General features: G+C 50.4%; 1 protein-coding gene across 2 annotated transcripts in view; it reads right to left on the bottom strand.

Annotated features, from left to right (window-relative positions):
* The window catches only part of Cacna2d4 (calcium voltage-gated channel auxiliary subunit alpha2delta 4), a 95555-nt gene extending 82953 nt beyond the window's left edge, over nt 1-12602 (bottom strand). Inside the window, exons 1-6 of one of the 2 annotated variants that reach the window (XM_041678353.1) lie at nt 12424-12602; nt 9363-9444; nt 7712-7828; nt 7298-7357; nt 5198-5360; nt 4269-4400 (exon numbers count right to left, since the gene is read on the bottom strand). In XM_041678353.1, the coding sequence (XP_041534287.1) occupies nt 4269-4400; nt 5198-5360; nt 7298-7357; nt 7712-7828; nt 9363-9444; nt 12424-12587 (718 nt within the window). In that variant the 5' untranslated portion in view covers nt 12588-12602. The remainder of the gene's footprint in view (nt 1-4268; nt 4401-5197; nt 5361-7297; nt 7358-7711; nt 7829-9362; nt 9445-12423) is intronic. The other variant, XM_041678360.1, reaches the window with a different exon arrangement.
* Nucleotides 12603-13842: the final 1240 nt, after the last annotated feature.

Below are 13842 nucleotides of genomic sequence, written 5' to 3'. Positions count from 1 at the left end.
TCCTGTTCAACAAATGGTGCCAGTGGAACTGCACATCCATCAGCAGAACAATGAAAGCATCTTGTACAAAAGTCAGTTGAAAATGGATCAAAGGTCTTAATTTAAAATCGGAAACACTGAAACTGCCAAAGGGAAACGGAATATTCTTCAAAGTTAGGCAAGAACTTTCTCAAAACAAGCAAAGCTCAACATCCTTAGCCATCAGATATGTGCAAATCAAAACACCTCTGAGATTCCATCTTACACCTGTAAGAATGGCCACGATCTAAACACTGATGACAACTTATGCTGGAGAGGTTGTGGGGTAAGGGGAACACTTCTGCCTTGCTGATGGGAGTGCAAACTTGTACAGCTGCTTTGGAAATCTTCTCAGAAGATTAGGAAATAATCTACCTCAAGCCCCAGCAATACTACTGTTGGGTATATACCCAAAAGCTGCTCAATCTTACCACAAGGACATGTGCTCAACTATGTTCATAGCAGCATTGTTTGTCACAGTCAGAACTGGAAACAACCTAAATGCCTCTCAACAGAAGAATGGATAAGGAAAATGTGGCACATTTACACAATGGAGTACTACACAGCAGAAAAAAATAATGACATCTTGAAATTTATGGGCAAATGGGTGGATCTAAAAAACATTACATTGCGTGAGGTAACCCATACCCAGAAAGACAAATATACTATGCATTCATTCATTCGTTCACTCATCTATTCATTCATGTCATTTCTTTTAAACATAAAGCAAAGAAAAACCAGCCTATAGGCCACAACCCCAGAGAAACTAGTCAACAAAGAGAGACATACATGAATCTACATAGGGAAGTGAAAAAGACAAGATCTCCTAAGTAAACTGGGAGTGTGGGGGTCACGGGAAAGGATAAAAGGGGAGATAAATAAAAAAAATACTTTAAAATATTTTTAAAAACCACAGAAAACAACAATCAAACAAATAAAAATAAGGAGATGGAAACAAAAAGTAAAAATCTCCCAGCAAAGTGAAGTCCAGATGCTAATGATCTCTCAATGAGCAGTACCAGATCCTTATAAACTCCATACAGATCCTCAAAACCTTCCACAAAATTGAAGAGGAGACACTACTTCTTATCTTAGTCCACGAGGCACAATATACCCAAAGAACACTGATGCACAGCTCCTCAACAAAGCCCAGCAAAGCAAACCCAGCAGCAAATGAAAAGGGTGATACATTATTCCTAGAATGTAAGGATTTCCTAACCCGTGAAAACTGATAGACATCAAAGATCACCTTAACAGAACGAGGAGAGAAAAACATGCTTGTCCCAAATGAAGCAGAAAACAAATTTGGCAAAACCCAACTCACTCTCATGACAAAAAGATTCTACAAACCAGCAACAGCTGAAAATCACTCCAACATAGCAAAAGCCACAGTGGAAAAATCCACAGCATAAGGTTGAAAGCACTCGCTCTTAGTTGTCCAAACAGAGTTGTTTTAAAATAGTTGTGTTTTAACCAGTACTGGAAGTTCTAGTCAGAGCAATTAGGCTAAAAAAGAAAACTGCAAAGGTGAGGGGAGGAAGGGAGAAGACTACGCTTGCACACTGTGGGCTTGATACGTGGGAAGCCCCAAACGACAGGCGTTCAGCCTCATAAACAAATTCAGCAACATAGCAAGCAAGAGCAGTTGCTATGAACAACCTGAAGAGGAAGTTACCAAAATGGTTCAGTTTTCAGAAGCATCACAAAAGAAGCAGAAGACTTTGTGTACCAGGCCTTTTCTTTTGGGCCACCAACCAGCTCCGAAATCATGACACCGAGATTTCTTATTAGTTTTGAATGTTTGGCCCTGCTTGGGCTCATTTCAGGCTAGCTTTTTTTTTTTTTTTAACACAAATTAATCTGTTTCTCTTTATCTACCTTTTACCTTGGGGCTTTCCTTTCCTTCTGTATACCTTACTTACACTGCTTCTGGTATCTGGCCGGCTGGCATCTGCCTGGTTTCTTACTCTGGGTGTGATCTCCCTCATTCTCTCCTCTCGTTCTTCTTCCTATTGTTCTTTTATGCACCTTGATTTCTCCTCCTATTTATTCTTTCTGCCTGCCAGACTCACCTATCCCTTTCCCACATAGCTATTGGCCATTCAGCTTTTTATTAGACCTATCATGTGCTTTAGGCAGGGTAGGTGAAATAGCAACATATCTTTTTATAATTAAACACACATTTTTACATTGTTAAACAAATACAGCACAAACAAACATAACACACCTTTATACAGTTAAATATTCCACCACAACTTCGTATATAATAAAAACTATAAATTATTGGGGGCCTGGAGCTTTACTGCTCTTACAAAGGACCAAGTTCAGCTCCCAGCACCAGCAGTCATCTGTAACTCTAGTCCCAAGAATTCCTGAGCCCTCTTCTGGCCTCCAAGGGCACTGTGCTATGTGGTGCACAGGCAATACATGTACGGGGGACACAGTCGTAAAATCATATAGTCCGGCCCCAGTTCTGACACTTTTTCTGCTACAGGTCTGCTGTGAGGTGCAGGACCCTGGCCACTGTTTTACCTTCCTGCCGCAGAGGACCGAGACCCTCTGAAGTCATGGACCGAAACACACATTTCCTCCCATGTGAACGGGCGTTCTGTCACAGCGATGCACAAGTGAGTGACGCTCTGACGAGTCACATCTTCCGATTCTAACACTCAAGGCTATGGCAATCAAAATGGTGCTATTCACGCACACAGTGACACAGGGACCCGTGAAATAGATGAGAGACACGGGAAAGAAATCCTCACGTCATGATCAAATCATTGTTGGCCGGCGGAGAGCAAACGGCAGTCTTTAAACAAATAGAAAACTGGGCAGCCACACGGGAGAGAAAGAACCTGAGCCCTTCCTAGCACAATATACAAAAGTAACTCAAAATGAGCAAAAGCTTAAGCATAAGACTCACGACTGCAAAATTCTTACTAGAACACATAGTGGAAAATTCCCATGACACCAGAGTTGCCAACTATTTCTTGGCCACAGTACCAAAAGCATAGACAATAAAAGAAAGGTGGGATAATTTAAACGCTATCTATTAAAAGACTACAAGACAATATCAACAAATTAAAAGAGCAACCCACAAAAGGGGAGGAAATATTTGTAAATCATTAAGCCAATATGAAATAATACTCAGAATATACAGAGAACTCCTGAGGCTCAACGAGAAAAACAAATCCATTAGAAATGGACGCAGGGGACTCTTCACAGGATTTTTACTCTGGGGAACAGTACGAGCTCCTGGAGCATCAGGGTCTCTGTATCGGAGACGGTTAAATGAACCTAGACATTGAAGTGGAATCCCACAGCTAACTGAGAATGTCTGACAAAGACAACAGGGAGTTTGGGAGTGACGGGAGACACACTTGCTCTTTGCACCCTGTGAGAGGGGTTGACTTCCCATCCTAGAGACAAAAAGAGGTCCATTTTTATCATTTCAGGGTCTGGCCAGACGAGGTGACACTGAAGATCTTTCTGGACATAGAAACATGAGATGTGAAGGTGAATTTTTCTAAGTGGCAAGAAACCAGTAAAGACCCACAAACACTGTGGTTGGTCGGGGGTTTTTCTATTCCCTTTTTTTGGTATATAGAGTGTGAGTATGTATGTGTGTGTGTGTGTGTGTGTGTGTGTGTGTGTGATATTTGTGAACGTATGTATATGGGGGCTAGCACCAGTGCGTGCACTTGTGGAGGCAAAAGATCAACAGCGTGTGTCTTCCTGTTGCCCTCCACCTTATTATTTGAGACACAGTCTTCACTGAATCCGTGGAGCTTACCAATTCCACCAGAGTGGGTGCCCAGTGGTTTCCCAGGATCCCCTGTCTCCAGCCCTGCAGTTCTGGGATTACAGGTGTGCACCATGCATACAGGTTCTAAGGATGTGAACCCAGGTCCTTATGATTGTGCAGCAAACGCCTTTCCAGGGAGTCGCTCCCCACCCCTTTCCTGTTTCTGTGTGACTAAGAGAACTTTTCCCATTTTGTATGAGGGCGGTGTTCTCTGCTCTCCAACTCGGAAGATCCCTTAAGGTGAGGGATTGCAGGGTCCTCCGTGACATTGTTCGCAGGCTTTCCCAGGACAGGAGGTCACTCAGCTCCCACTGACTACGTCATAGTAGGTTGTAAGACGGCCAAGCGTGGGTTGAAAACGCCTTGGCTATGAGGGCGCTTGAGTCTTCATACTTTATTCTCAGAGAACAAGCGCAGAGGCGGCAGAGATGCTGCCCAGTGTCCTTACCTGGATAGATCCTGAAGAACCCAGTTGAACTGCCAAAATACTGCCAGGTCAGTGTGGGATCTCTCTGGAAGTTCTCCACAAACACAGGGTTCAGGGCCTCGGACATGTAGACTCCATTTAAGATGTCTGGGTCTGGGAGTGAAATCATGGAGGGAACTTCAGAGGCCGTGACATTAGATGCACATGTCTTATGCTACACATGCAAACCCAGGCAAGCTTCCCCTGCTTCCCTTAGACCTGCATCAGGCTCACATGTAGCCCGTGCTGCCTAACCTAGAAGCATCATCTCTCTCCCAGCCCACAAGCTGAGGTTTGGATGTAGCCTCTCTCTCTCTCTCTCTCTCTCTCTCTCTCTCTCTCTCTCTCTCTCTGTGTGTGTGTGTGTGTGTGTGTGTGTATGTGTGTGTGCGTGCCCAGGGTTTGTGTTTGAATGTGCAGTGCTCAGTACTGATGTATGAGAAAGGATGGGAGTATGAGGGGGATAATTGAATCATCACCCCAGGGCAGAGCTTTTACAATTCTATGGATTCTGGTGAGTTCCCTTGAAAGAGTTTCTGTGGAAGAGGCTTTCCCACTCTCTAGCTTTTTGGGTGGTTGCACCCCCTTACACAGATCCCTATCGTGACACCCTCTACCAGAGTAGGATGCAGCTGGGGACCTCACCAAAGCAGTGTGGTGCTGGCCGGACTCAGCTTCCCAGACCTTGAGCTAGGGAAACCTCGCCTAAGTTATTCAGCTTCGGGTATTTTGTCAAAGCAACAGAAAACTCCATGTGTGTGTAGAATAATCTCCTTTCTCACCCTATCAAGAAGATTAGAGAGACAGCTAATGCCCTATAGGACTTCTTGGGAAAATTGACACAAACTATTTAAGCCCTCCAGGGCCCCTGTCCTGTCCTCTAAACTACCCGATGGTGAGGACACGGCCACCTTTGTTGTACACGTTGGTAGGTAGCTGCACGCTGCTCAGAGAGACGTTCACCCTCTGGTTGCTGAAGTGTGCATCGGGTTCAAGAAGAAACTCGGCTCCCAGCTCCACGTAGTTGCCATTCTCGTCCTTCTCATTGATAAGCACTGAGTTGTAGTAGTTAAACTGGGGAGAGACGGGGCAAGTCCAGAAGAGGCAGCCCAGGCACAAAGAGGGAGAAGGAAAGAGAAAGGGAGGGAGGGGAGCTTCAAGGGCCAGAGGAACCAAGCGTAAGGCCAGGCTAGGCAGGAAGGGCTGGTGGTGCCCGGTTATGCTGCATTTGGTGGAAAACTCAAGCAAAGATGGTGCAGTGAGGTCACAGCACACATCAAGATAGTTGGATCTGAGGGCTCCCTGGTGGGTGAGGTCAAATCAGCTCAATCGTTGCTTTGATTCTCCACTTGGCTTACTATGCATGGGAAAGTCACAAGTCAGAGACAGACAGACTGACAGACAAACCGAGACTCAAGAGCCAGCTGGAGACAAAAGACCATGTCAGCACCATCAGTTTCTTCCATGGGGTGAGGCCCAGCTAATTCAAGGAGTAGCATCCGGGGCCCTGCCCTGCCAGGGGGCCTAAGCCCTGCTATCTCCTCCCCACAGGGCAGGAAGGCTGTGACCCAAGAGGCCATAATCAGACCACTTTCTTCCCTGCCCCCCACACCACAAGCCCACACTTTGGTTCCCTCTAGAACGGTGGCCACAGACCCCTCCCAGCTCCATCTTGCCACCCTCTGGTCAATATTGGCTTTGTGAGCTCAGTTCCAGCTATGTCCCTCCCCGACTCCATCCCACAAGTACAAGCTTGGGCCATTTTGGAAGAGGGATCCTAAATTGAGAAAATGCCTCCATCAAATTGGCCTGGAGGCAAGTCTGTGCAGGCATCCCTCTACTGATGATAGCTATGGAGGGCCGAGTCCCCTGTGGGCAGTGCCACCCCAGGAAGAGGGCCAAGCCCACTGTGGGCAGTGCCACCCCAGGAAGAGGGACAAGCCCACTGTGGGCAGTGCCACCCCAGGAAGAGGGACAAGCCCACTGTGGGCAGTGCCACCCCTAGGAAGAGGGCCAAGCCCACTGTGGGCAGTGCCACCCCAGGAAGAGGGCCAAGCCCACTGTGGGCAGTGCCACCCCTGGGAAGAGGGCCAAGCCCACCGTGGGCAGTGCCACCCCAGGAAGACGGACAAGCCCACTGTGGGCAGTGCCACCCCTAGGAAGAGGGCCAAGTCCACCGTGGGCAGTGCCACCCCAGGAAGACGGACAAGCCCACTGTGGGCAGTGCCACCCCTAGGAAGAGGGCCAAGTCCACCGTGGGCAGTGCCACCCCAGGAAGACGGACAAGCCCACTGTGGGCAGTGCCACCCCTAGGAAGAGGGCCAAGTCCACCGTGGGCAGTGCTGCCCCTGGGAAGATGGCGAATGGTTGCATAAAAAAGCAAATTGAGCAAAATTAGGGAAAACCACAATAAGAACTTTTCCTCCCCCGATCTGCTTCAGTTTCTGCCTCCAGATTGCTGCCTCGATTTCCTATCTTGGCCTCATGCTGTGATGGACTGTGGTTGTGATGTGTAAGCGTAATAAACCCTTTCCTCCACGAGTTGCTTTTGGCCATGGTGTTTACCACAGTAATGGCAGGCAGCCATGGCACCCAGCATCCAGGATCTTGGCCCTGGCCTCTCTCAGTGGACGTCCCAGAGGGTTTGTATCATTGTGTCCTCATCCGCCCTGAGCTTCCTTCTTCCTGTGCCTTCCAGGATCTCTCAGCTCAGAGACACTTGTTTATACCTCAGCTTCCCAAGTACCCTTATCAGGGCCATCCCTGCTGAACCTCCCCTCTCCTGTCCACTTCGCAGTGCTCGCTGGCCCACCCCACATGCTGACTCCATGCTGTCTCTGGGAGCCTCAGCAGCTGGTGTGAAGACCTCACTGACAAAGCCAGGGCACAGCATGGCGCAGGGACATAGATTGAGTAGCTGTTGCTCAGCTCCCTGAACAGCTGCTGTTCCGGCTGGCCGTGGGGGTGGGGCAGAGCCAGCCAGTCTGGCATCCACTCCCAAGAGGACTTACCACCAGAGAAGCATTGTACTCATGATTCAGGTCGGCCTCCTCAGCGGCCTCCACCAGGCTCTGAGGGAGGGAGCATGACCGTCACCATCAGCTGTTCTCCTCCGCCACTCCACCCCAAGCTCTCTGCTCTTCTCTTCCCTCTCCAACCCTCTGCTTTCTTCTTTTGCCCTTTCAGCCACGAGGACCCACCCTCTGTGGTTCCTACATGCTCCAAGGAGCTCAGGGGACAGCATTCCTGAATGTCTACAAAGCCTGACTGGGAACAGCCTTGGTGACATGCCTATCCCGACACCTGCAGTGACCTGGTTTAGTATAACACAGTCTGCACTCCACCCAGCCAGGAGAGGCCCATCTACAGTCAGTGAAGTCACTGAGAGGGTCTGAAAGGCCAGTGCTGGGGATGGGCAGCAGTACCTTCACGGCCTCGACTTTCCTCCTAAGCATGGTCTCCATGTCCTCCGAGAACTTCTTCACCAGCTCTAAGCCATCCACCTCTTCGATCTTCAGACTGGCTTCTGCATCCTTGTACTTCTGGGCAGGGCAAAGGAGGAAGACGTGGGCCTGAGTGCACCAGGGCCGTCCTTGCTCTAAGACCTTACCAGCTCTCCATGCATCCACCCCATGACGTCCCAACCATAGTCTCAAACGGCCTGTCCTCAGATGTCCCCTGTTCAGGACTCCAGACACAAGAAAGTTACTATCCCCAATGGGAGCTGACTGACACTTGGGTAGGAATTAAACTTGACACCAGCCAGAGCCAGTGAGCTGGGCAGCTAGGACCCTGGGGGAGACAGAGTACCAGAGTCCCTGTCCTTGTTCTTTGTGAGCCACAGCTTCCCTGGCACCTGCTGTGAGGCCGAGAAACAGGCTTGGTGTCCATTCACCTTTGCCCAGCTCCCAAGAGCAACATCACCTTCTGTGTTGGACCTACACCCTACTGAGGACCCAGGGCAGGAGTTCCAAGAGTGATGCTGGTGAGCATAGGGGAGCCTAAGAACTGGCTTCAAAATCCTGTCTGCCCAGGGACAATCCTCAATGAGTCACCAGTGACTCTTGGCCAGCCCCTGTAACCTGCTGTCCCTGTGATCTTAGGCAAGGTACCCGGCGTCATCTTCTGTAAGATGTGATGCATCTAGAGCTTTCGACAGAGCTGTAGCATGCATAGACTCTAGAGAACACTTTCAGCCCCGAGGACTACACAATCCCTCATTGTCTTCCTCACCTGGGGCTGCAGGGTTCAAACAGGAAAATCAAACAAGCTGTTGTTCACAACAGAATGGGGTGTTGAGAGGGCTCCTGTAGTCTTAAGGCTGGGAGAGCCCCCAGGGTCTACCCTGGCCCCTCCCACCTTCTGCAGCACAAAGGGGATGAGGGAGGGTGGCAGGTACTCAGGGCTGGCATAAAAGCGGAGGCATCCATCAGTTGCAACATGGAGAGGCTGCCTCTTGGGTTGCCGTAATTTGAATTAAAGCCTTCCATCACTCTTGGGTTATGGTGCTGAGAGAAGGCAAGACCCTGAGAGCATGTCCAGGGAGTCAGGTCCCAGAAAAAGATGCCAGGGTTGACCTTCTGTCAGGCCCACTTCTGCTGGGAACAGAGCATGGGCTCATCTTGTCAGGGTGCATGGGATGCTGGATACCCGGGCACAGCCTGGCTGCTGGGATCCACTGGAACTGCTCTGCCTTCAGAGAGGAAACTGACAGCTGCCGCTTGCAGCTGGCACTGCTGGGCTGTCTGCTGCTCCTTCTGCTCTCAGCCCCCATGCTCTGATCTGCTCTCTGGCTCCTCCCCAGGCATCCACACCAAGCCTCCACTACCCACCCAATAAACGCGTGCAGGTCTAATCTTGTTCTTGGCTTCCTAAGATGCGAACTGACAGAATGCTCTTGAGCTCACTGTCTACACGATGCCTTAGGAATGGAGCCTCCCGGGGCCCCATCTGATTATGATAAGATTGACAGAGATGATCTCTGAGGCCCCTTACAGCTCTGATGTTGGGAGTTCTATCCCTCTGTGGGAAGGGGCCCTGTGACCATGCTGGAACTCCCTGGGAGAGGTCACTGACCTTCTGTAGCAACAGCGAGCCTGAGTATCTGGTCACCGTGTCGTACAGATTCCTGCCGAAGGTGTCGGCCCACAGCTTCACTCTGCAGGACAGGAAATCCTAAGTGCACGTTCTCACTATGATCGGGAGTCAGATCCTCAAAGGTGATGGTCACATCATGTACATGCAAAGCAGGCATCTCATACACAGACACACTTGTGACCCACAGGCATCCACACACATGAACATACACACACATACACACCAACACCAGCATTCCTGTGATGGTTAGCTTTGTTTGCTTTGTCACCAGCCTAGAGCCACCCAGGAAGAGAGTCTCAACGAGGGACTGTCTATATTAGGTTGGGCTGTGGGTGTGTCTGTCGAGGGACTGTCTTAATTAATTGGTCTGGGAAGATCCAGCCCACTGTGGGTGGCATCATTTCCTTGGCACCAGCCCTGAACCGAATAGAACCAGAGAATTGAGCCGAGCACAAGTGAGCAAGCAAGGAAGCCTGTGTGCACTCAACTTCTCTCCGTTCTTAACTATGGACGTGATGTTATCATCTCCGTTCAGGTTCTGCTACCTTCCCTGCTGTGGTGGACTGGAGCCTGGAATTGTGAACTTGAACTGTGAACTCTCTACTCTGAGTTGTTTTTGTCCAAGTGTTTCTCACAGCGACAGAAGTAAACTAGGCCAGCTCCTATCCAGTCCCCCTCCCAAACTGCAGCCTGTCCGGGGGGGGGGGGAACTCTGGCTGTGGTACACACACTCTGCCTGGCTTCAGTGGATCCCAGAGCTGATGGGCTTAGAGTGGATTCTAGCCCCATGGTCTCAAGGACTTTCCAGTGAGAAGGGAAGGAGGAGGGAGTCTGTGCAGGTCCAGACTAGAGGGGGAAAACCCTGAACCAGTGTGGCACTTCCTGAGCCAACTTGGACATTTCAATGATCAGTCCGTTACTATGTCTACTCAAGGCTATAGGACACTGACCTGTTGAACCCTCAGATGGTGGGGGCAGAACAGAATGACTCCAAGTACCTGTCTGGAGTAGGGCAGGTTAGAAGGGCAACCTGGTCTGGGCACTGACCCCTCCTTCCTCCCTAGAAGGTAGACTTCAGGTCCTGTCAGGGCCATGCAACCAGAATAAGTATGACTCCTTTAAGGTCAGCAGCATCCTGAGGTCTGACTGCATGTCATACTATCTCCATAGCAGCCACACACTCTTAGGGACATGCCCTTCCCATGGGGTAGAGTGGTACTCTTTTGGAGGAGGATGGTGATGGTGGGGAGGGGAGAAGCCGAGGAAGCAGAATCTGAGTTCGGCATCTATATTGGGATGGAGGTTAGCGTGGTGAGATCTGGAAAAGAATTTTAGGTAGAGAGCTTGGAGAAGTGGGAATGACTTCAAGACCTCCAGCTTGACTTGCTGACTATTGCTGAGACTGTAAGGAAGGTGGCCTGAGCAAATCAAGAAGAGAGGAAGGTGATGCATGTCTCTTGGGCTTTGTTCAACGTCAGCCTTCTGAGACAAGGTAGCAAGTGTCATTGGGTCGGTTGCACATCCCATAACTTTAGGGGTCACAGAAACACTGCATACTTGATGAGCTCTCATGATGCTCAGGAATAAGTGGGCATAGGCATTGAGTGTGGGGTCTGGTAGGTAAGAGACCGGGTAGAGCTAATTGGGACAAGAAAAGGACAGAGACACAGCTCGAATGGACTCTTAGCAAGGAAAGTATGTCGTACAAGTTGATCTTTGACGACAGGCAATGGGGCATCCATGATTTCAGGGGCATGCAGATGGCAAGGTTCTCTTGAAGTTGGCAGAAAGTCACTCAGAAGCCCATGGGAAGCCAGTCATTGTGCTCCAGGAATCAAGGTGTGGGGGTATCAAGAGAAAAGGGGAGCATCCTAAGCGACAAGGTGTGGGTGTCACAGTCTCCAGGATCAGTGAGCAGGAGACTTTTAGCACCCTTGTGTAGGGCAGATGCGGAGGGCAAGTGGCCATGGCTGAGGCTGAATGGGAGGGTCAACAGGACAGAGGCAGAGGACTGCAAGGGACCTGGTGAGAGAGGGAAGAGAGTGGGTGGCAGATCTCTGTCCTCTTGGGACAGGCAAGCAGCAGCAGGACTTTGTGGGGGTGGCTATCCTATGCTGCTCCCGAGGTTTCTGTGTGGACAGCCTGCCTGGATGCCAGCCTTCTTTTCTTGGCCCCCTGCCTTCCTGGAACTTGCCTTCTGAGATAAAGACTGCTGAGCTTATGCAAGGTTGCAGGGGATGTCTCAAACACCAGGCTGGCTCAGCAGCATGGATTCCAGCACTTTCATCTTTGGGTCTGTGTGACTAGAGAATGGTATTACCTCCATCACCAAGGGACTGTCTGAGATGAAGGCAGCATTGGCACAGTGCTGAGCAGAGCAAGGAGGGGTCACTGGGTGTCGTGGAAGCCCACTCTTCCCAAAGCAGAAACACTGCTTGCCTGGGCCCCTGTCCTGGCAGCTCAGGCTCTAGCGGTTGTGCTCAGGTGTGAACTGTGAAGAGTTAGTCTAGGATGCTTGGCTCCCCTTAGTATCTGGAATGTTCCAGACTAAAGAAGAAACACCCAGAGAGATTGTATCAGATGCAAATGATGGGTGCCATGGTGGGGCGTAGAATCAAAGACCTGAAGGAGGCAGAGAGGTATAGAAAAAATGAGGCCATTGGAACCCATCCTAACTGAGTTCCTAGATAAGACCCTGCTGTTTGGAGGTACCATCCTGGCTGTCCATCGACAGTGGCTTTACCCTTTCTCAGTGTATAAGCACGGATCATCCAGTGAGTCCTCAGGGCCACTTCTAGAACCATGGTAGTCCAATCCCACCCTCTCTTGTAGTTATCCTCCCAGCTGGAAGCCTACACCCTCATCTAGCCCTGACATCAACCACACAAAGACAGGAGGTAAGGGCAGGTAGGCTCCAAAATCAGTAAGGATCTGAGGAGGATAGAGGCAGGAAGGAAAGGGTCTCTCAGAGGTAGGACAATTGGTCAGAGGTGGGAGGTCATGAAAAGGATCTTCAGGGTAGGATCGGACTCAGGCTCACGTTTCTGGAGGAATTCTGGTCTGGCCCCTCACAGCTGTCAGGGAGGTGTCCAAAAGAAGCAAGCACATGAGGGTCATCATCTTCCTCAGGAAGGTCCAGGCTGCTGACCGCTGTCCATAGTGGCCCTGGTTGTGGTTGGAGGGCAGCATGGGACATCTTGTCATGATGCTTCCACTGGGAACAGCCAAGGGGAAGACCGAGCCCTTGCTGTAAGTGTGCTAACTGCCACCTGGATCCCTGGGCATCCAAGCGTTCTCCCTGTTGGCAGATCCCAAGTTAAAAGGCTCTGCCTCCAGCTGCAGCTAGCAGAGGGGCAGCCTCAGATGATCGAGGCTTTGCTGTTCAGAGGGAGAGGCAGTAAGCAAATGCCCCCCTCTAATCCTTTGTCCTCTTCTCTAATCCCTTCTTGGTGCCAGAAGAGGGGTTAGTGCAGGAGTGGGGGGGGCCTTCAGTAGGATTACCCTGATTCCGGCTCTGAGCAGCTGGGCCAGCACGCCCTTCTGCTCCCAAGAGGCCATCCCGTGTGCACAGAACAGCCTCCGAGCTCGATGGGATGAGGATTCTCCACTCCAGGGGCTGAGCTTGTTCAGAGCTGTGCTGGGCCCAGACCCTGAAGGACCCTCATAACCCTCTGAGTATCCCTAGGAGGGCATGACCAACCTACTCTGCGGAGCTAGGCTCTGCGGGTGCTGAGAAGGACAGAGAGAAGGGGACCCGGACCTCCCAGGCTGTGCACACACACACCTCTGCGAACGATGCTTCTCACTTGAGTTTTGACCTGCTCCAAGGAAAACCTATCAGACAAAGTTTCCCCATCCCCCTCCACCCAGCGGGAAGTCATCCCTCCACTTTCCGTCCCGGATTTTGACTGCCTCTTTTTAGTGGAATCTTCCTTCATCCCTGTCTTCCCCTGCTTAGCACAGCATCCTTAGTTTACATGTCATTTGTGCCGCAAGACTTTCTTCTCAAGATTGTATCACTCCACCATGACTATATATACTTTGCTTATCTATTCAATACTCAGTGACATCTGGTCAACCACCACATTAGACAAAACCCTGTCCCCCCATGCACCCCCAGATTACAGCCGGTTATTCTCTATGGCCTAACCTTGGGGTTCTTCTGCTTACCCCTCCTGGGACTAATTGGCACGGGAACCTCTTGGGGTCTAGTACTTTTATTTTCTATTCATGGACCCATCAGCAGGAATCCGCTGTAGGAGCCTGGACAGAAATCTGACATACAGTTGTCCTTCTGTATGGCTGTCTCTCAGCCCTTGGGAGGCCACCTCCTTTTACTTTCCTGTCAGCTTCAGCAGGTGTCCCTTTGTCCCTGCCATGCCTCTTCCGCTTTCCTTATATCTGGCCTCACCAGGCACCACCGTTAGTCAGCCATGCTTGTTTCATGAAGTCCCTGTAC

The sequence above is a fragment of the Microtus oregoni genome, unplaced genomic scaffold (assembly GCF_018167655.1).
Source record: "Microtus oregoni isolate MIOR12 unplaced genomic scaffold, Mior012 000002F_ref0000024, whole genome shotgun sequence".
NCBI classification, from domain to species: domain Eukaryota; kingdom Metazoa; phylum Chordata; class Mammalia; order Rodentia; family Cricetidae; genus Microtus; species Microtus oregoni.
This window is presented reverse-complemented; position numbering and strand designations above follow the sequence as displayed.